The 22,537-nt window shown below is 37.6% G+C and overlaps 4 protein-coding genes across 4 annotated transcripts; all 4 read right to left on the bottom strand.

Annotated features, from left to right (window-relative positions):
* Positions 1-1,027: 1,027 nt before the first annotated feature.
* LOC149017892 (disease resistance protein At4g27190-like) lies at positions 1,028-2,672 on the bottom strand. The gene is made up of 2 exons (XM_089154413.1): positions 1,203-2,672; positions 1,028-1,109 (listed from the first exon to the last, which is right to left on the bottom strand). Exons 1-2 carry the CDS (start codon positions 2,634-2,636, stop codon positions 1,092-1,094), a joined length of 1,452 nt encoding a protein of 483 aa, XP_089010539.1. The 5' UTR covers positions 2,637-2,672; the 3' UTR covers positions 1,028-1,091.
* Positions 2,662-6,036, bottom strand: LOC149017891 (disease resistance protein At4g27190-like). The gene is made up of 3 exons (XM_089153830.1): positions 5,887-6,036; positions 2,819-4,509; positions 2,662-2,753 (listed from the first exon to the last, which is right to left on the bottom strand). Exons 2-3 carry the CDS (start codon positions 4,443-4,445, stop codon positions 2,662-2,664), a joined length of 1,719 nt encoding a protein of 572 aa, XP_089009956.1. The 5' UTR covers positions 4,446-4,509; positions 5,887-6,036.
* A 3,174-nt stretch (positions 6,037-9,210) lies between these two features.
* Positions 9,211-16,954, bottom strand: LOC149017890 (disease resistance protein At4g27190-like). Its single transcript, XM_089153829.1, has 4 exons — positions 16,732-16,954; positions 13,093-13,198; positions 9,957-12,690; positions 9,211-9,704 (listed from the first exon to the last, which is right to left on the bottom strand). The coding sequence occupies exons 3-4, from the start codon at positions 12,622-12,624 to the stop codon at positions 9,211-9,213; spliced, it is 3,162 nt and encodes a 1,053-aa protein (XP_089009955.1). The 5' UTR covers positions 12,625-12,690; positions 13,093-13,198; positions 16,732-16,954.
* Positions 16,955-18,953: 1,999 nt separating this feature from the next.
* On the bottom strand, positions 18,954-22,526 carry LOC149017889 (disease resistance protein At4g27190-like). Its single transcript, XM_089153828.1, has 2 exons — positions 19,407-22,526; positions 18,954-19,019 (listed from the first exon to the last, which is right to left on the bottom strand). The coding sequence occupies exons 1-2, from the start codon at positions 22,524-22,526 to the stop codon at positions 18,954-18,956; spliced, it is 3,186 nt and encodes a 1,061-aa protein (XP_089009954.1).
* Positions 22,527-22,537: the final 11 nt, after the last annotated feature.

Genomic DNA, 22,537 nt, shown 5'->3' with positions numbered 1-22,537 from the left:
AGATACAGGATCAAAGGCATTTTGCAAAACAAAAACCCTTGGGTTGTTTTTTTTTTTTTTTGTAGAAAAAATCTTTAAGTTTGTAAATCCTAAGATGGTGAGTGGCATTTTGGTCAACCAATTTGATTTATCTGATTTCTTAGTAGTGGGTGTTTTTAAATTTTGTTTATCTAGAGTGTGATTTTTTCCACCGGCTTTCATTGTTAATCCTTCTATTTATAATGCGAGTTTGTTTTCTCCTTGTTTCTCTAAGTAATAAATTATAATGTTCAGATCCAAAATAAAATAAAATAAAATAAAATAATTTTCTTATATTTTCTACATTAATTAAAAACATGGACACTTAAAGTTCTAACATAATTACAAATAGGATTCATTTGGCTGATTCCTTTTTTTCTTTTTCATCAATCCAGCCACAAATGGTCCTTAGCTGCATGGGTTTTTAGTGTCTATTTGCTTCTTGATTCTTTTTGCGTAATTATCAATCCAATCACAAGTGTTGATAGCCCACGAGAAGACTTCCATTATTATGTTCATGATTTAGATATACAATGATTATGAACTTTGAAATCTGAATCAAAGTGTATACCAAACGTCATTTTGCAGGTCAGAATGGTGTTAGGGTAGAGAACTAGACTCAGGTTTTGCAAATGTATGCCAAACTGTTCAGGTGTGTCTGTAGATGATTTCAATCAGGCTTTGTAAGATTGACTTATGAAGCTTGTTATGAGATTCAATTCTCTTGTATGAAATAAGAAGTTATTAAAGACAATTTTCATCAATGTGTAAAAATAATCAATCAATTAAATAATATGTACAGATATATGTTTAGTGGGGTTTTTCGCAGACCAGATACACATATATACACATATATACAAATGAAAACACATACATAATCGGGAATCAATGCCACCATCTTTAACTTCCCATTGAGAGAGATCCTGAAGAAAATGGACATGAATCAGAAATCAGCTGTTGTACATTTAACGTACTAAAGTAAGTATTAACTAACCTCGCTGTTGCTGTTGCTGTTGCTGTTGCTGTTGCTGTTGCTGTTGCTGTTGTAACTCCTGAATCTGTTCTGTCTTGTACTAATGGAAAAACTGAACCTGTTGGATGGATCATGCATGGATGTTTGTGAATTAAACAAATGCAACAATTCTGTCGAAAGAATGAAGAACTAACTAACTACAAATTCATACCTTCCCCCCTTGTAGAAGGAGCTGCTTTTCAGTTGGATCATTCCATTCCACCTGGTTGAACCATGTTTCTTCTACTTTGATCAAGCTTAGCCTTGGTGAGCCCTCCAAACTTAGTGGTAGTCTTTTCAACTTGGGACATCCTTTAATGTGCAATGTTTCACAGACTGGGAAAGAATAATTCCCAAATGCTGGCAACCCTCTGCATATTGCTGAGAAGTTGGGCAAACCAACTAATTTTAGAACCCTTAACCGAGGAAACACCGGGACTGAGTTGTTTCTGCTCTCGTTTGCTCCAGTAGCATCTGCAAATAATTCCTCTAAAGCAGAGCAGCCACCGATACGTAAAACTTCAAGTTGTGAGAAGAAACCTTGAGCTGCTACCACACTCATCGAACAGATGTGCTTCAACCTGTGACAGCCAATAGTACTTAGGCTCTTAAGATTGGGTAATGGTAGTACCATCATATCCCGAGTAGTTAAGCTCTTGTGTTCCTGCTCATTGTCATCGGCACCACCATCCTTCTCCTCCTCTTCCTCCTGGCCACTAATTACTTCCTCCGCACTTGTGTTGCTAGAAATGTACAAATCTTCTAGCCGCAGGAGACCTCGTGCAACATTCAATGGAAGGATGGGATTCAACGCATAACACGAGTAAACTCTCAGGACCCTCAGGTTCTCCAAGCTTCCCTTCAAGGAAGGCCGGCCATGGCCATGACAGATTTTCCTCAATTGTTTTAGACCATGTAGCACCAATTCTTCCAACCTTTTGAATGGGGTGACTCTTTCTACCTGGTCAACACTACTCAAAAAATACTCCACATCCGAGACATCATTAACCCATAGAAGGCGCAAGTTGTTTAAACCAGTTGATTTTCCTTCCCCTCCTCTTGCAGATTCTCCAATCAAATATCCTGGATAAATGCTCTTCCCCGCACCACGACAATTTTTGATAGATAGCTGCTCTGTTTGTTCCAACAACTTGCCAACCAATTCGTTAAGAACTGGGAGTGCAATATTGTAACAAACCATACTACGATTGAATTTACGTCCATATAAAATCGCATCGGGTATCTCACCCAACCATATACAAAATCGTGACAAGTTTGATCCAAGTGTTGCTCCAGAATTGTTGATCAGAATTTGTATGTTCGGTACATGTATTTCAAGCACGCTCAAACAAGGCAAGGATGCCAACTCAGACAAACGAGCCAACTCCGTATTTGGTCCATCTTCTGCTTCCCACCCATTAAAGCTATCCAGCAAGTAGAGTTCTTCCAAGCGAGATAGCCTCGACACAACTCCTGAGGGAATAATCAATCGACGGTTTCCTGACAAATTCAATGACTTAAGATTTGTCATTCCTCCCCTGATCATCTCTTGGGGTAAGGTCCTTAGCTTGCAGCCAGAAAGACTAAGGATTTCAAGATTCTTCATGTTTCCAAATGACGAAATATTATTATCATCCAGAAGTAACACTCGAAGCTCTTTGAACCATGAGACTTCCAATGATGATGGTAGTGAAGGAATCCAATTGAAGTTGAGATCTAGCACCTTGAGCGACGTCATACCCTCAAAACATCCACTGGGGATGTCTTGTATGCATGGACTTTTTTGACCTTGTAAAGATAAGGTCGTGAGGTGGGGGCAGCTCGGCATCTGTTTAGGAAGTCTCGTGATTCTATTTTCCATTAGTGAGAGGCGCTTGCATTTACTTCTCGTTTTCTCCAAATCCGGCCACTGATCTAGTCCTCTTCTGGCTTTTACAACAAAACCATGTTCTTCTTGAGACGCAATCCATATGGCCACATCTCGTACGATGTCATGCATCCTAACGCCACTTTGCTTTCCATCTTCATCATTTAACAACAAGCATGACCGTTTAAGCATGTCAAGCACTATATGTAATCTATCCCTTGCTTCTGTGAGGGTTTCAGTATCCTCAAATACCTCTTCACCCCACACAAATGGAAACAATTCATCCTCCCCAATGACATGATCTTCCGGAAATAAACAACATAACAAGAAACAAAGTTTTGCTTCCTTGCTTCTGAGATAATCATAGCTCAATTTTATGGAGGAGAATACTGTTTGTTCCATGCCAGGAATTGTTGAGGGTGAGACTCTCGACAACTTCAGTTGCAAAGCTACATTCTGCCATATCGGCAAGTCCTTATCTCGCAATGACCTTCCAAGTGTAATGAGTGCCAATGGCAAACCTCCACATCCTCTAACCACTTCCCCAGCCACAACATACAGTTCTGGAGAATCCACACAACCACTTGCACTCCTTCTAAATAATTGCCATGCATCTGCTTCGGGCAACAATTCCACTTCCACAGTGGATTGGGTCCGCATTTGATTGCAGACTTCTTGGCTCCTTGTTGTGATAATGATGCTGCAGTTGCATTTCCTTCCATTGTTGCCTTTGCCATCCAATCTATCCCCATGAATATAAGGGATTCCAACTTTGTTTAATTCCAGTGGTTCCCAGAGATCGTCCAAGACTATGAGAATTCGTTTCTCCTTCTCCAGTCTCTGCAACAAATGGTTTGCTCTTGCAGATTCATTCACCTCCACAAGTGTGAGACCTAATTTCTCTGCAATTTCACGTTGAATCTCCGTCAAAATGCACTTTTGAGACACGGTGGCCACCACAACTTGATCAAAGACCCCTTTGTCTTTCAATTGCTTTGCAATTTCTTGGACCAAGGTCGTTTTCCCGACCCCTCCCATTCCATAAACCCCGATAAAGTTGAGCTTGTTGTTCGTCAATGCCTCCATGATTTGCTCCATGGCCGATTTGGTGGGTGCATAAAGTTGAAAAGCAAGGGTGTCCATGACTTCAATACAGGGAGGAGGAATTGAAACGGCATCAAATCCACGTTTATCTCGAAGATTCTTCACCATATCGATCTTGCTTTTTGATTCTTTACCCACTCGATAATGAACATTGCAAGCGAGGCATCCTTTGTTTGCTTCAAGTTCTTCATACAACTTTGATACCTCATGTCGTGCGACATCAACTCTAGCTAACCAAATTTTCACCTCTTCTTTGATAACTCGACCGCTGGTTTGATCAACTTCCACGGACTTTTGAACGTCTATTCTCACGCTTACAAGTTCTTCCATTTCTTTTCTAAGTTCGTCAAAGTTTCTCTTGTAGTGAAAAAGATAACCGAGATGAAGCAAAATTGAAGCCAAAAGCTTGACCAATCCAGTGGCAACTTCCATTATTAAGTTCATGATTTAGATATGCAATGCTTATGAACTCTGAAATCTAAATCAAGCTGCTGCAACTTACACAACCCTGCATGGACAAGATAAGTGAGAAAAGTTACAGCAACGAAGTGCTTGCCAATAAAAATAGAGTATAGAGTGCGACTCTCCGGTAAAGATTAAAATATACACAAAAAGTTTGATCAATTTTTGGGCGAGTCAGACTTTTCTTAGGAGACCTTTACAAACTGCTTAGAAAAAGAAGCTTAATTTTGGGGGTGAGGACACCAATTATAATAAGTTTAATAAAATAATAGAAATTTTATATTTCATTTTCTTTTTAATGATTTGCAATAATATTGAGAATTTAAAAAATATAATATCTGTTGATTTATCGATAACCAAGAAATATTATTGTAATAGTAAAGATGAATTCAAACTATAAGGGATGTAAACACAATAAAAACAAAGAATTATTATTATTATTATTATTAGAAGAAGAGAATCTGGATGTTAATACTATTGATAGCTGCGAAAAGCAAGATAGGCAAGTGTAGGTGAAATTTCTGGTGTCTCCAATTCATCATCTATTGCTTTCTCTTTCTACCCAATTGCAATTCTTACTCATCAGTGCAATTTATAGGATTCTGATCCAATCGATGGGTGGGAAGTAGAACCCTTAATATGTAGGTTATTATTTAGTCTGAAAATAATCCCTAGTTTAAAGAAATCTTATTAATTATACCATCTACCATGTCAGGATTGGTGCATAAAAGTATGTAGTGGTCGTGAGACCGGTGAGGTAAGAGGCCAAGGAGCGTGAGTCAAGAGAGGAGAAGAGAATAGAATGCAAGGAAGGATGAGAGTAAATTTGGTATTATAAAATAAGGGTAAAATTAGAATTTCTAATATTTGTTTAGTGATGACATCATCATTTAATTTTAATTTTTTTTAAGAGTAAGGATGTGTTCATAAATTCAAAGGGTAATTAGATGTAATTAATTGTAAATCTTGAAATCTATATATAAATTTATCTAACAAAAATAAATATAAACTAGCATGAATTATTGTAATGAAGCAGGAAACATAAACAATGGAAGAAAGAATTAAGTATGGTCACTAACAAAGTCTTTGGAAAAGAAATTATGGAAGAAAAGAAGAAGCATTTAAGTATGGCAACTCACATAGCCTTGAAGTTCAATATATTATGGGGAAAAAAATTCTCTGTTGTGCACAACAGTGCACCACGTGGCACACTGTGGTGGTGCACAGCTATGCATCGCAGAAAGATGTGATGTGCACAGCTGAGAATTTTTTCCATATATTATATCTAATTTTGAAATAAGGTAACTAATCAACAAAAATGCCTTCCTAAAGACGAAAATGTCAAAAACCTTATCAAAAATTTTTAGTTTCATCATCCTAAGAATTAAAAGAGAAGTGATAAATGAGAAGAAAAAAGAATTACCTATTTGCCAATGATGAACTTGTCTGAGTTGGTGAAGAGAAATCAGAGTAATGGATGTTCGTAGGGAGAAACCAATTTTGTACGGGATATATAAACTTCATGTGATATCTTTCTCATCAGGTTTTATAACCTTACATGCAAGACAATTTGAACATGCTTTGCTTGGATTTTCATGGATGGCTTTCACCCATGTCAAGCAATGCCTTACTCATTTTGTTTGAAAGGGATCAATTGGCTTCAATTTGCTTTGCTTGGATTTCATGGATTGCTTTTGTATGTGTGCGAAAAGAGATGCCTTGTCCTTTGGTGAGGTGTAGAAAGGATTGTTTAGCGTTTCACTCCAACTTGGATGAAAAGAAAACTTTATCCTCCTGTTTGATAACTCACTAACACCAAAAACATTTTTTAAGTGTTTTGGGAAGCAAATGCATTTTTATAAGCGTTTGATCAAACTTAGTTTTGGAAGCAGAGATACTATCGCTCATCCTGCTCTTACAATCTGCCTCTAACTCCATCTCTAATCTTGCTTCCTCAAGGAATGAAAAAATTCTATCACTGTGCATGAGGTCCTCTTCATACGACCGTTGCCCCAAGCTGAGAATTTGCTTTTTTTTTTCTCATTAGAATGTGAAAGTGTCTCAGTTGGAAGGTTACAAAATGTCTCAATTGGATGATTCAAATCCATTGGAATTGGTTCAATCAATTTCACTCTATCTAGAATATCAAATCAACGACCCAATTTCTAATCAGCCCATGCTTTTCACAATTTCCTTTTCTAATCAAATATATGGATACACAGTGCCAACAAGATGTCAAATTGCCAATCACCACTGAATTTGAAATCCTTTTAATTTGATACAAGATGATGTCAGCGGAATTTTGGACTTCTTGATGGTTCATGAGAAATTTCACCAACTGAAAATTTTGAAAAATTACATTACTTATTTAATTTGATATAAGATCATGTTCATGCTAACGCGTTAGTAATTAGGTTGGTTTGATTTCAGAGGATTCTTGGCGATGAGATTTGCAATGAGACTATCATCCAAACGCTAACAATGTATCCCAGTTGATGAGACTTCCCTTTAGGCCTTTTGAGGGTGATAATTAATGTAGGTATGCATCTTAATTTATTCCCATTTTTTGTTGAGCAGCAGTTTTCTAACTCATAATGTGTAAACCTAAAAGGTTTACATCAAGATGTGTCTGCCATCTTCAGCCACTAAAAATGCTGCGCATTTAACTGCGTATGGCCACAATCGAATACAAGGTCGAAATCTCGACCACTCATTTTGTATATTTTTCTTTTTTTTGGTTATAGGTAGGTATGGTTAAAAAAGTTCAAAAAAAAATTACAAAACGAGTGGTACCGTATCAAATTAAGAGATATAAATTGTAATTTTATAATTAAAACACTTAACATTTTCCTTATTTCAATTTTTCGTTTCATCATTCACTCCTCTTCTTAGATTTACTTGTTTTGTCTCTATTAATTAGATTTATTTGTTTTACCAATGTTAATTTCAAATTATATCGATTGGTTGATCACAATTTCATTAGGATCTTAATGAACTAATCATAAAAGTGGCATAAATTCATTCATACCAAAATTGTACCCAGCACTAAATACCGTATTTAAACCGTTTTCCCATACTTATTTATTACCAAAACAGTACTAACCGTTTTTGTAAATACCAAAACCGTACCGTACCGTTTAAATTCGGTACGGTACGGTTCTAGTTTTCAGTATTCAAAATTGGTACCATACCGAATTACCGAAATCGTACCGATTGACACCCTTACTCTTGTCTCCATTTCCACTGTTGGACTTGGTGTTATTCGAATTCTAATGGAAAGATCATGTTTTACAATTAAAGGTGACTTTAGAGAAAGAAATTCTAGTATGTTCATCTTTTCTTCTAACGAGATTTCTTGCTGAAAGTGTTTAAAATTCAGCAGCAACTTCAGTTGGGAATTGTAGCCCTAGAGAACATTCCATACATGTGTCTTGCACCAAATATTAATCATTGCTTTCTTTCGAAAGTTCCATTTGCTCATTCCACCCAGAAGAAAGAAATTTTAATAGATGGTGGCTAAAGTTCCCAAGGGACATAAATGCATGGTCGACATGGTGAACTTGTATAAAAAAATGTTCAGAATGGATATTCTTAAATGCTACGGAAGGTATTTTTGTAAAGACCTCTCATTTGCAATTCTTTTTTTTTTTTTTTTTTTTTGTTGAAATTACATGATGTTATCTGTGTTTTGTTTTATTAGTTTTTTAATTATATTTTTAAATCTTCTAATGTTTTTGCGGATTAGGGAATTCGTCGTCTCTCTTTATCTAGGTCTTTGTGGACCATTCCACCAGTGTTTATGATTGATGTGTCTGTATTATTCAGGTCTCTTAGCTTTAACTCTTTTTTATGATTAAGTTTTCAGTTTGTTGACTAAAAAAGAATGGATGTGTTTTTCATATATTATCTACGATGATGAGTAGACGGACCAAAAATGCAAATGTGTCAAATCTAATGAAACTCGCAACCAACAAATATCTCACGTCTGATCAATTAGCTTGATATTGTGGGATCCATAAATGTTAGCATGCATTTAGTTACAATATGTTAATCAATAAATTAAACAATATGTTGAATTGTAAGTCGAGTGAGTTTTTTTGCATGTCTCACACACACACATAAAAAATAAATAAATAAATAAAAAAAAGAAGAAACACACAGAGATAGAGATACACAAAAACACATACAGAATTGAAAATGAAAGGCACCATGCATCTTTAATATGTGCATGTTCAACATCTTTACATTGAGATTTGAGACCCCAAACACGAACAAGCCTGCCTGACAAGTAAGGTAAAATGGACATGAATCAGAAATCAGCTGTTGTACATTTATTGTACTAAAGTAAAGTAAAGTAAAGAAAAGAAATGCTCGAATGCAATTAATTAATTACTCGATCGATCGGACTTTTCCTCTCGATCGGTTCTGAATGAAAGTTAATTAATTAATGGCGGGTACGTATTAAGTAAGAGTATTATTGACTAACCTCTGTTTGTTAAATGCCGTTGGTTGTTGTTGCAACTAATTCCCGAATCAGCTCGTCTCGTTTTCCAAATTAAGGTCCCCATGAAAACTGAACCTGTTGGACGGACGGATCATGCATGAATGAACCATTTTTTGAATTGAAAAAATACAACTGTGTCGAAAGAATGAATTGAAGAAGAAGAAGTTAAGACAATTAATTGGATCTATATATACATATATATATATATATATATATTGAATAACTAACTGACTACAAATTAATTCATGATACCTTCCCCCTTTGTAGAAGGAGCTGCTTTTCACTTGGATCATTCCATTCCAACTGGTTGAACCATCTTTCTTCTACTAGCATCGACCTTAGCCTTGGTGAGCTCTCCAAACTTAGGGGTAGTCTTTTCAACTTGGGGCATTTGAGAATGACCAATCTTTCACAGACTGGGAAAGAATAATTCCCAAATGTTGATACCACCCCTTTGCATATCGCTGAGAAGTTGGGCAATCCGACTAATTTTAGTTCCCTTAACCGAGGAAACTCCAGGAGTACTGAGTTGTTGCTGCTCTCGCTTGCTCCATGTTCAGCATTACTACTAGTAGTAGCATCTGCAAATAATTCCTCTAATGCAGAGCAGTAACTGATATCTAAAACTTCAAGTTGTGAGAAGAAACCTTGATCAGCTGCTACCACACTCATCGGACAGATGTGCTTCAACCTGTCACATCGATCAATAAATAGTCTCTTAAGATTGGGTAATGGTACTAGTACCATCATCATCATCATCATCATCATCATCATCATCTCCCCATAGTAGTATTTAGGCTCTTCTTGTGTTCCTCCTGCTCATTGTCATCATTGGCAGCACCATCCTCCTCCTCCTCCTCCTGGCCACTAATTATTTCCTCCGCACTTCCGCACCATGTAATCGACATATATTCTAGCCGCAGGAGACCTCGTGCAATATTCAGCGGAAGGATGGGATTCAACGAATCACACGAGTCAATTCTTAGGACCCTCAGGTTCTCCAAGCATCCCTTCAGGGAAGCCCGGCCATGGCCATGGCCATGATAGATTTTCTTCAACTGTTTTAGATAAATATAGCCTCAATTCTTCCAACCTTTTGAATGGGACAACTTGCTCTACCCGATCAATACTACTACTACTACTACTCAAAAAATACTCCACATCCGAGACATCTTGAACGAAGAGAAAGCGCAAGTTGTTTAAACCAGTTGATTTTCCTCCTCCTCCTCCTCCTCCTCCAGATTCTCCAATGAAATATCCTGGATAAATGCTCTTTTCCGGGGCCGCACCACGGCAATTGTGGATACATAGCTGCTCTGTTCGTTCCAACAACTTGCCAACCCATTCGTTAGGAACCGGGAGTGCAATATCGTAACAGCCCATCCTACGGTTGAATTGACGGCGTTGTAAAAAGAAACGTGTCCATGAATCATCGGGTATCTCACCCAACCATATAGAAAATCGTGACAGGTTTGATACTAGTGGTAGTGCTCCAGAATTAATGTTGATTAGAAGTTGTATGTTCGGTACCTCTATTTCAAGCATGCTCAAACAACGCAAGGATGCCAACTCAGACAAACGAGCCGCCCCCCCCCCCGTATTAATTGGTCCATCTTCTTCTGCTTCCCACCCCTTAAAGCTATCCCACAAGTTGAGTTCTTCCAAGCGAGATAGCCTCGACAAAAATCCTGAGGGAATAATCAATTCAGAGTTTATTGACAAATTCAACGACTTAAGATTTGTCATTCCTCCCCAGCTGATCATCTCTTGGGGTAAAGTCATTAGGTTGCAGTCAGAAAGACTAAGGATTTCAAGATTCTTCATGTTCCCAAACGACGAAATATCTTCTACCGCATTATGATCCAGAAGTAACACTCGAAGCTCTTTGAACCATGAGAATGCTAATGATGGTATTGAAGGAATCCGATTGAAGCTGAGATCTAGCACCTTGAGCAACGTCATACCCTCAAAACATCCACTAGAGATGTCCTGTAAGCGTGGATCTTCTTGACCTCGTAAAGATAAGGTCGTGATCAGGTGGGGGCAGCTCGGCATATGTTCAGGAAGCCTTGTGATTCTATTTTCCATTAGTGAGAGGCGCTTGCATTTACTTCTCGTCGTTTTCTCCAAATATGGCCACCGATCCAGTCCTCTTCTAGCTTTTACAACAAAACCATGTTCTTCTTGAGACGCAATCCATATGGCCACATCTCGTACGATGTCATGCATCCTAACGCCACTTTGCTCTCCATCTTCAACATTTAACAACAAGCATGACCGTTTAAGCATGTCAAGCACTATATGTAATCTATCCCTTGCTTCTTTGAGGCTTTCAATATCTTCAAGTACCTCTTCACCCCACACAAAAGGAAACAATTCATCCTCCCTAATGACATGATCTTCCGGAAATAAACAACATAACAAGAAACAAAGTTTTTCTTCCTTGCTTCTGAGATAATCATAGCTCAATTTTATGGAGGAGAATACTCTTTCTTCCATGCCTGGAATTGTTGAGGGTGAGACTGTTGATATCTTCAGTTGGGAAGCTACATTCTGCCATATCTGCAAGTCCTTATCCCGCAATGACCTTCCAATCGTAACGAGTGCCACTGGCAAACCCCCACATCCTCTAACCACTTCCCCAGCCACAACATACAGTTCTGGAGAATCCACACGACCACCTGCACTCCTTCTGAATAATTGCCATGCATCTGCTTCGGGCAACACTTCCACTTGCACAGTGGATTGGGTCCGCATTTGATTGCAGACTTCTTGGCTCCTTGTTGTGATAATGATGCTACAGCTGCATTCCCTTCCGTTGTTGCCTTTGCCATCCAATCCGTCCCCATGGATATAAGGAATTCCAACTTTGGTTAATTCCAGTGGTTCCCATAGATCGTCCAAGACTATGAGAATTCGTTTCTTCTTCTTCAGTCTCTCTAACAATCTGCCTGCTCTTGCAGATTCGTTCTTCTCCTCAAGTGTGAAACCTAATTTCTCTTCAATTTCAAGTTGAATCTCCTTCAAAATGCACTTCTGAGACACGGTGGCCACCACAACTTGATCAAAGACACCTTTGTCTTTCAATTGCTTAGCGGTTTCTTGGACCAAGGTCGTTTTCCCAACCCCTCCCATTCCATAAACTCCAATTAAGTTAAGCTTCTTGTCCTCCAATGCCTCTACGATTTGCTTCATGGCAGATTTGGTGGGTGCATAAAGTTGAAAATCATGGGTGTCCACGAATTCAATACCAGGAGGAGGTGGAGGAGGAATTGAAATGACACCAAATTGACCTTCACTTCGGAGATTTTTCACTTCACCGATCTTGCTCTTTGATACTTTACCCACTCGATAATGAACATTGCAAGTGAGGCATCCTTTATTTGTTTCAAGTTCTTCATACAACCTTGATACCTCAAGTTCTGCAGCATTAACTTTGGCTAACCAATTTTTCACCTCTTCTTTGATAACTCGGCCTCTGGTTTGATCGACTTCCACAGACTGTTGAACATCTCTTCTCACGATTCCGAGTTCTTCCATTTCTTTTCTAAGTTGGTCAACATTTCTCTTGTAGTGAACAAGATAACCGAGATGAAGCAGAAATGGAGGACCCAAAAGCTTGACCAGTCCAGTGGCAACTTCCGTTATTATGTTCATGATTTTAGATATGCAAATGATTATGAACTCTGAAATCTTAATCAAGCCGCTGCAACTTACACAGACCTGCATGGACAAGATAAGTGAGAAAGTTACAGTCAAAGAAATGCTTGCCAATAAAAATAGTGTAGAGTGCGACTCTCCGGCCCATTAATGGATTTTTCCATAAGGCCCATTACACGGGAGGGTCACACCTAATCCGAAGACCTATATTAGAACATAAGTTGGGCATAATGCTTATGAAAAAATCGGCCAATAGAAGTAATGATCAATTAAATAACATAATCACCCTCCATCTTTTCTTTCTTGAAACAAAAAAGTGGGTTGTCAATGTGACATGTAAATTTAAAAAAGACAGAAATCATGTCATGAACCTTGTTAATAGAAAATTTCTAATAATTTTTTATTATAATGAGACATGAAAATATAAACAATGGAATTGAAAAAGAATTAAGTATGGTGACTCACAAAGCTCTGGAGATCAATATATGCTTTATCTTCCGGATAGTAGTTTTCAGATAGGTTAATTGGTCAATATAAATGCCTTGCTATGTGTTGGTTGCCAGAGTTAAACCTTCAAGAAAATATCATTGTTAAAATTAAATACCTAAATCTACATGGACAAATAATAAGCACAAAATTAAAGCCAAACCTAATTCCAAAAACTTACAAAAAAAATTAGGTTCATCATATAAAGAAGTGAAAGTAAAGTGATAAATGAGTACAAAAGAGAATTACCTGCTGCCGATGATGAACCTGTTTGAATTGATAGAGGGAAAGTAGAGGAATGATTTTCCCATGGGAGAAAACAATTTAGTTGGAGATTTCATATAAACTGAAACGTTTAGAGCAATGTAACTCTTAATGGAAAAAGTCAGATTGCTAATGTCAACCTCCTCAAGGTCTAAGTGTCCATGGATCATGGATGACTTTATGACCAAGTAATGCCTCATCAATTAGTTTAAAGGGGATTAGTAGAAAGTGTTTCTTTTGGGTATCCCATGATACGATATGAGGCTAGTTGATACGTATTCATATTGGATACAATCGACAAAACAGCTATTGATATGTCTCTCTTTTATTCTTAAAGGGCATGAATTGGATTACACCAAAATGTATAGGCCAGTACAATTCAACACTCGATATGGTGAATTGCTTTAGTGCTGTGCAAGTAATGCACAGAACTGAGCTGTGTATGGTGAGGATGAAAACGAGTGGTCGAGGTCGAAATCTTGACCACTTGATTCAATCTTGGCCATACTCTTGCGCAACACTGAAGCACCACCCCTCGATATGAGTTGAGGCAGCTCTTAAAATCACATAACAGATATGATACTTGATCAATACCGATACTTTAAATCTTGTCACCAAAGGTGGAGGAAAACCCTGCCCCCTCTCTTTTATTTCAAGTTTCACACCTTCTCACTAATACAAAATGTTCCAATATTTGTTCATTTGGCATATTTTCTAGGGAATCTATGAGATAGTACTCCAAGTAATCCACAAGAATGGCAATTTTGACCATTAATCATTGGATTTGTATACTAATGTTAGCATTTTGTGTTTGTCTCTTTTCTTTCCTTTGAGGGGTGAAAAATCTAGTGCAAATTTCATTTGGACCCTTGAGATTTGACCTGTCATTTTTTTTTTTTGTTAAAAAAAAAAAGAAAGAAAGAGATTTTGCATTTGCCTCCCTTGTGGTATCCCAATCCCGCCCACCCCCCCCCCCCCCCCCCCCAAAAAAAAAAAAAAAAAAAAAGCTAACAAGATACACTCATTTTTATGATCGAAATGCCCTAATGCCATTTCAATTTTGTTTCTTCAACTTACTCCTTGAATAGGGTTTGAAGTACCAACAATTTGGTAATTGAAGTAATTGAATTGTATATATCCCCCCCCCCCCCCCCCCCCACAAAAAAAAAAGAAGAAGGTAGGTATCACATGCCTATAGTTAAATTTTGGGTTAATTGAAAGGACATAAAGGCTTTTTTATCATAAAAGTAGCAATGTGCCCTTAGTTGATCTTTTTTGGGTATCATAGGGGAGGTAAATGCAAATGTCTTTTTTTCTTTTTCTTTTTTATAATTAAAAATGACTTCAATTAAATCCCAACATCCAAGTGAAATTATGGGGAACAAAATAAAAAAGAGAAAAGACAAAGATAAATAGAAGATCTAGACATTAACATAATCATACACTGAGATAAGAAAAAAATAAAAGGAACAATTACATATAGACCTCCTAGATTTGCAATCAATTACATCTATTATCCTTGAAAAAAGGAAATTATAAACACACCCTTATTGTTAAAGGTTAAAGTTAAATGATGATATCAACGCTAAACAAGTATTTGAAACATCAATTTTACCTTTCCTCACTCAAATGTTTTTTAAATGCCAATTTTAGCCTCATCCCCATGTTCTATTCTCTCTCTTTCTCTCGACTCTCTTCTCCGGCCTTCTCCTTACTCAACTCGGAAGCATTAGCCTCACCATAAATTACACTTAATATGCTTTATAAACTCTACAATTGGAAACCTGGTCTAAGTAAGCATCATAGTAATGACAAAAGTTTTGACTCTCACCGCACTCCAAACAAGGAAGCTTGGTAACATCTCAGGTCACAAAGAGCAATCAAATAAAGTTTTGATCCAATAGTAGTCGGAACCATAATGTATGGCACCTATAAGGGACCACTTCATCAAATTGGTGGTTTGACCTAAGAAATTAGGGATTGGACCACACCCTATAAGAGTGACATTGACGATCTTGACTGAGTTATTGGAATAGACTTAGCAGGTGAGGTTTTGAAGGAGCTTGTACTTGAATCTAGGGCTTTTTTCATTTGTGAAGAAGAGCTGTTGTTGCAATAAGTGGTTACATATGCACCACGACACAATGTGTTGAGGCCAAACAAGATTCAAACAATTGACTCCTTGTAGGTGGACGAGGAACACCGGGAATAGGGGCCGGGCAAGGTGATTGAATTATGAACAAATTATATTTACAACCCTTGTGTTTGCAATCAATTATGTTTTCACTTCCTTGGAATTCATTTTGGTACAAACATCCCCCTTTGCAAAATACTGCAAGTTTAAATATAAAAAGACATATATACCCTTAGTGAATCTTAATGTAAGTTTAGAAAGATTAAAATAAAATATAGGCAAAAGGGTCAATCAATTTTTGGGTGAATCCTAGACCTTTTACAAACTGCTTAGAAAAAGAAGTTTTTTGGGGGGCAAGGACACAATTATAATAGATTTAATAAAATATTTAAATTTTACGTTTCATTTTCTTTTTAATGGTTGGCAATAAAAAAAAAAAAAAAGGGTACTATTGAAAATTTAAAAAATATAATACATGTTGATTTATATCACTAAGAAATATTATTATAACACTAAAGATACAGTTGATATATAATTCAAAATATAAGGATGTAAACATAATAAAATCAAAGAATTATTATTATTAGAAGAAGAAGAGAACTGGATGTCAATACTGTTGATAGCTGCAAAAAGCGAGATAGGCAAGAGTAGGTGAAATTTCTGGTGTCTTGCATGCCCCCTACTTCAATTCCTTCTAATTAACTAGTTAGTGCGCGCTTTCTCTTTCAACCCCATTGCAATTCTTACTAATCAGTGCAATTTAAAAATTAGGAATCTGATCCAATCGAATAAGTTATTATTTAGTCCGAAAATACTCCTTAGTTTAAAGAAATCTTGTTATACCATCTACCACCTCAAGATTGGTGCAGAAAGGTATGTAGTCATGGTGATGTAAGAGACCAAGGAACGTGAGTCAAGAGAGGAGAGAGAATAGAATGCATGTTAGGATGAGAGTAAATTTGGTATTGTAAAAAAATACTTGACTAAGGGTAAAATTAGAATTTCTAATATAAATAAATAAATAAATAAAACCAAAAATCAATTTAAAAATCATGACATGCATGGATGCACGTAGTTGATTGAAAATGCCTAATAATTTATGATTGTAACGAAGCAGGAAACATAAACAATAGAAGAAAGAATTAAGTATGGTCACTAACAAAGTCTTTGGAAAAGTAATTATGGAAGAAAATAAGAAGCAATTAAGTATGGCGACTCACAAAGCCTTGGAGATCAATATATCATCATATCTTTCCAATAGTAATTTTGAAATAAGGTAACTAATCAACAGATATGCCTTCCTAAAGACAAAAATGTCAAAAACCTTATCAATTTTTTTTAGTTTGATCATCCTAAGAAGTAAAAGAGAAGTGATAATTAATGAGAAGAAAAAAGAATTACCTGTTTGCCAATGATGAACTTGTTTGAGTTGGTGAAGGGAAATCAAAGCAATGGATGTTCGTATAGGGAGAAGCCATAATTTTGCTTAGACGGGATATATAAACTTCAAGTGACATGTGATTCCTTTCTCATCAAGTTTTATAACCTTATGTGTTGACAATTTGAGCATGGTTTGCTTGGATTCTCATGGATGGCTTTCAACCATGTCAAGCAAGCAATGCTTTGCTCATTTTGTTTCAAAGGAATCAATTGGCTTGAATGTGCTTTGCTTGGATTTCATGGATTGCTTTTGTATGTCCAAAAGAGATGCCTTGTCCTTTGGTGAGGTGTAGAAATGATTGTTTAGCATTTCACTCCAACTTGGATAAAAAGGAAATTTTATTGTCCTGTTTGGTAACTTTCTAACACCAAAAACAATTTTTAAGCAAATACATTTTTATAGATGGTTGATAGCAAAAATACTACCTCTCATCCTACTCCTACTATTCAGCCTCTAACTCCATCTCTGATCTTGCTCTCGCAACGAATGAGAAAGAGTTCTATCACAGTACATGAGATCCTCTTCATACGCGCGACCATTGCCCCAAGCTGTGGATTTAAAAAAATGATCTTCCAAGTTCCAAACACTAACAATGTATTCCAGTTGATGAGACTTCTTCCCTTCAGGCCTTTTGAGGGTTACAATGTATGCATGCAGCTTAATTTATTCTCATATTTTTCTTTAGCAGCAGTTTTCTAACTCATAATGTGTAACCCTACACTTGCACATCAAAAGTGGTTAACATTTTGACCTTGACCACTCATTCTATCGTCACCGTACGTAGTTCAGTGTTGAGCATTAATTGCGCAGTAGTGATCGAAGCTCTATCAAGCTTGAAAGACAACCAACATGATGCTATGACTATACATTTCTTCTCTTCTAGTATTAGAAACCGCAAGCCTAAAAAGGTCATGGATTCGAATCTTCGCCCATATTATACATGTTGTTATTTGTGTTCTGTTTTATTGAATAGAAGTGTTCTTCATACAATTGTCTACAATGATGAACAACAGTTCAATCAAAATGCAAATGCTTCAAATCTGATGGAACTTGCAGCCAACAAATATCTCACGTCTGATCAATTAGCTTGATACTGTGGGGTTCATAAATGTTTTTGAGCAAAGATTAATAATTTTGGCTTAAATTTTTATTTGCAAGAAATTCATGCATTAAAGTTTCATACCAAACAACAAAATATGATGTCAAAAAAATGCATGATGGGTGATTAAATGTAAAAAAAAAAATTATGCGACTTGTAAATGGACCTCAACCTTTTGATGTGAAGTTGGGACACATCACACATCGACAAGGAAATGATGATCCATTTCTTTGTCAAAAATGGACAAGATATTAATCTACAACTGTACTGTCTCATTGGTTTTTGTGCATGGAGATCATGAGTTACATTCGTGAGCTGAGAATTCAACTGTTGAATCTATCTTTTGTCATAGCGTCTTCTGAAAATAACCACGTACGTAAATACTGAATAGAAAGAGATTCAAACCCTTGACCCCATACCATGAGATATTGGTTTTTAACAACTGAACGAACCCCTTCGAAAAATTTCTTTCACTTCCTATTTGAGGAGAGAATCTCTTCATATCATCATAGTTTTATGAATTAATAATGTGTACCAATTCTCTACTCAAATGATCTTAACACTTGGTAGGACATAAAAAAATCTTGTCCTCCAATGTTTGAAGTTTTGCTCTTGTGAGACATAAAACAGAAGCGCGAATAAGTTTGCTTTTGGCTACCCATGCTCACATTAAATACAAAGAATCGAGAATCAAAAGTCGAAATTCTTAGGATTTCTAATTTACTTGTGTATCTGATAAGTAAATTAAAATTACATTCTTATTTGAAATGTGAAAATTATTATATGTGAGAAGAATAATACATTAACGACCAAACATCTAAATTATTCTTTACAGAGAAATATGTTTCACTTGACATCAAAATATTTGCATTTCCATTGCAACCAAACAAAAATATGGACACTTAATATGCGTTCAACATCTTTACATTGACTTGAGACCCTGAACACGAACAAGCCTGCCTGCCTACCTGACAAGTAAAATGGACATGAATCAGAAATCAGCTGTTGTACAAGTACAACATGCTAAAGTAAAGTAAAGTAAAGTAAAGAAATGCTCCAATTAATTACTCGATCGGTTCTGAATGAAAGTTTATGGGTACGTATTAAGTATTAACTAACCTGCTCTCTGTTGCTGTTGCAACTTGCAACTCCCGAATCTGTTCCGTCTCGTATTAAAATGGCATATAACGACCTTCCCTTACAAACTCAACCTGTTGGACGGATCATGCATGGATGTTTGTGAATTGAAAAAATCCAACTCTATCAAAAGAATGAAGAAAGAGTACAATTGGATCTATCTATCGAATAACTAATTATACGTAACTAACTACATTCATAAGTACGTACGTACGTACCTTCACCCTTTGTAGAAAGAGCAGCTTTTCAGTTGGATCATTCCATTCCAACTGGTTGAACCATGTTTCTTCTACTTTGATCAAGCTTAGCCTTGGTGAGGTCTCCAAACATAGGGGTAGTCTTTTCAACTTGGAACATCCGTAAATGCATAGAGCCCTTAACCGAGGAAACACCAGGTTTGAGTCGTTGCTGCTCTCGTTTGCTCCAGTAGCAGTAGTAGTAGTAGTAGTAGTAGTAGCAGCATCTGCAAATAATTCCTCTAAAGCAGCGCAGTCCCAGATTGAAAAATATTCAAGTCGCGAGAAGAAACTTTGATGAGCTGCTACCACACTCATCGGACAGATGTGCTTCAACCCCCGACAGTCAGTAATTAGTAGACTCTTAAGATTGGGTAATGGTAGTGCCATCATCTCCCTAGTAGTTAAGCTCTTGTGTTCCTCCTGCTCATTGTCATCGGCAACACCATCCTCCTCCTCCTCCTCCTCCTCTTGGCCACTAATTATTTCCTCCACACTTGTGTTGTGAAAAATCTTCAAATGTTCTAGCCGCAGGAGACCTCGTGCAATATTCAATGGAAGGATGGGATTCAATGCATGACACCTGAAAACTGTCAGGACCCTCAGGTTCTCCAAGCTTCCCTTCAGGGAAGGCCGACCATGGCCATGATAGATTTTCCTCAACTGTTTAAGATTATATAGTACCAATTTTTCCAACCTTGTGAATGGGACAACTTTTTCTACCCGATCAACACTAGTACTCAAAAAATACTCTACATCCGAGACATTGAAAACGTCGAGATAACGCAAGTTGTTTAAACCATTTGATTTTCCTTCTCCTCCTCCTCCTCCTCCTCCTCTGGATTCTCCAATCAAATATCCTGGATAAATGCTCTTCCCCACACCACGACAATTTTTGATACGTAGCTGCTCTGCTCGTTCCAACAACTTGCCAACCCATTCGTTAAGAACCGGGAGTGCAATATTGTAACAAACTATCCTACGGTTGGATTCACGTTCCCTTGAAATGAAATCTGTCCAAGATACACCGCGTCTCTCACCCAACAATATACCAAACTGTGACAAGTTTGATCCAAGTGCTCCAAAATTCATCACAAGTTGTATGTTCGGTACCTCTATTTTAAGCATGCTCAAACAAGGCAAGGATGCCAACTCAGACAAACGAGCCGCCCCAGTATTTGGTCCATCATCTGCTTCCCATCGATTAAAGCTGAACAACAAGTTGAGTTCTTCCAAGCGAGATAGCCTCGACACAACTCCTGAGGGAATAATCAAATCAGAGTTTCTTGACAAATTCAGTGACTTAAGATTTGTCATTCCCCCCCTGATCATCTCTTGGGGTAAAGTCAGTAGCTTGCAGTCAGAAAGACTAAGGATTTCAAGATTCTTCATGTCCCCAAACAACGAAATATCTTCTACCCCATTACGATCTAGTAGTAACACACGAAGCTCTTTTAACCATGAGAATGCTGATGATGGTGTTGAAGAAATCTGATTGAAGTTGAGATCTAGCACCTTGAGCGACGTCATAACCTCAAAACATCCATTGGGGATGTCTTGTATGCCTGGATATTCTTGACCACGTAAAGATAAGGTCGTGAGCTGGGGGCAGCCCGTGATCTGTTCGGGAAGTCTTGTGATTCTATTTTCCATCAGTGAGAGTCGCTTGCATTTACTTCTTGTTTTCTTCAAATTCGGCCATTGATCCAGTCCTCTTCTAGCTTTTACAACAAAACCATGTTCTTCCTGAGACGCAATCCATATGGCCACATCTCGTACGATGTCATGCATCCTAACGCCACTTCGGACTCCGTCTTCAGCATTTAACAACAAGCATGACCGTTTAAGCATGTCAAGCACTATATGTAATCTATCCATTGCTTCTGTGAGGGTTTCAGTATCTTCAAATACCTCTTCACCCCACACAAAAGGAAACAATTCATCCTCCCTAATGACATGATCTTCCGGAAATAAACAACATAACAAGAAACAAAGTTTTTCTTCCCTGCTTCTGAGATAATCATAGCTCAATTTTATGGAGGAAAATACTCTTTCTTCCATGCCTGGAATTTTTGAGGGTGAGACTGTTGATATCTTCAGTTGGGAAGCTACATTCTGCCATATCTGCAAGTCCTTATCCCGCAATGACCTTCCAATAGTAACGAGTGCCACTGGCAAACCCCCACATCCTCTAACCACTTCCCCAGCCACAACATACAGTTCTGGAGAATCCACACGACCACCTGCACTCCTTCTGAATAATTGCCATGCATCTGCTTCGGGCAACACTTCCACTTGCACAGTGGATTGGGTCCGCATTTGATTGCAGACTTCTTGGCTCCTTGTTGTGATAATGATGCTGCAGCTGCATTCCCTTCCATTGTTGCCTTTGCCATCCAATCTGTCCCCATGAATATAAGGGATTCCAACTTTGTTTAATTCCAATGGTTCCCATAGATCGTCCAAGACTATGAGAATTCGTTTCTCCTGCTCCAGTCTTTGCAACAAACGGCTTGCTCTTGCAGATTCATTCCCCTCCATAAGTGTGAGACCTAATTTCTCTGCAATTTCACGTTGAATCTCCGTCAAAATGCACTTCTGAGACACGGTGGCCACCACAACTCGATCAAAGAACCCTTTGCTTTTCAATTGCTTAGCGGTTTCTTGGACCAAGGTCGTTTTCCCGACCCCTCCCATTCCATAAACTCCGATCAAGTTAAGCTTCTTGTCCTCCAATGCCTCCATGATTTGCCCCATGGCCGATTTGGTGGGTGCATAAAGTTGAAAATCAAGGGTGTCCATGAATTCAATACCAGAAGGAGGTGGAGGAGGAATTGAAACGACATCAAATCCATGTTTATCTCGAAGATTCTTCACTTTATCAATCTTGCTTTTCGATTCTTTACCCACTCGATAATGAACATTGCAAGCGAGGCATCCTTTGTTTGCTTCAAGTTCTTCATACAACCTTGATACCTCAAGTTCTGCGGCATCAACTCTAGCTAACCAATTTTTCACCTCTTCTTTGATAACTCGACCTCTGGTTTGATCGACTTCCACAGACTTTTGAACGTCTATTCTCACGCTTCCAAGTTCTTCCATTTCTTTTCTAA

Source organism: Hakea prostrata, chromosome 4 (genome assembly GCF_041222555.1).
Source record: "Hakea prostrata isolate BN-2017 chromosome 4, UWA_Hpros_2, whole genome shotgun sequence".
In the NCBI taxonomy this organism is placed as follows: Eukaryota; Viridiplantae; Streptophyta; class Magnoliopsida; order Proteales; family Proteaceae; genus Hakea; species Hakea prostrata.
Note: the sequence above shows the minus strand (reverse complement) of the source record. Positions and strands in the feature narration are given on the sequence as shown.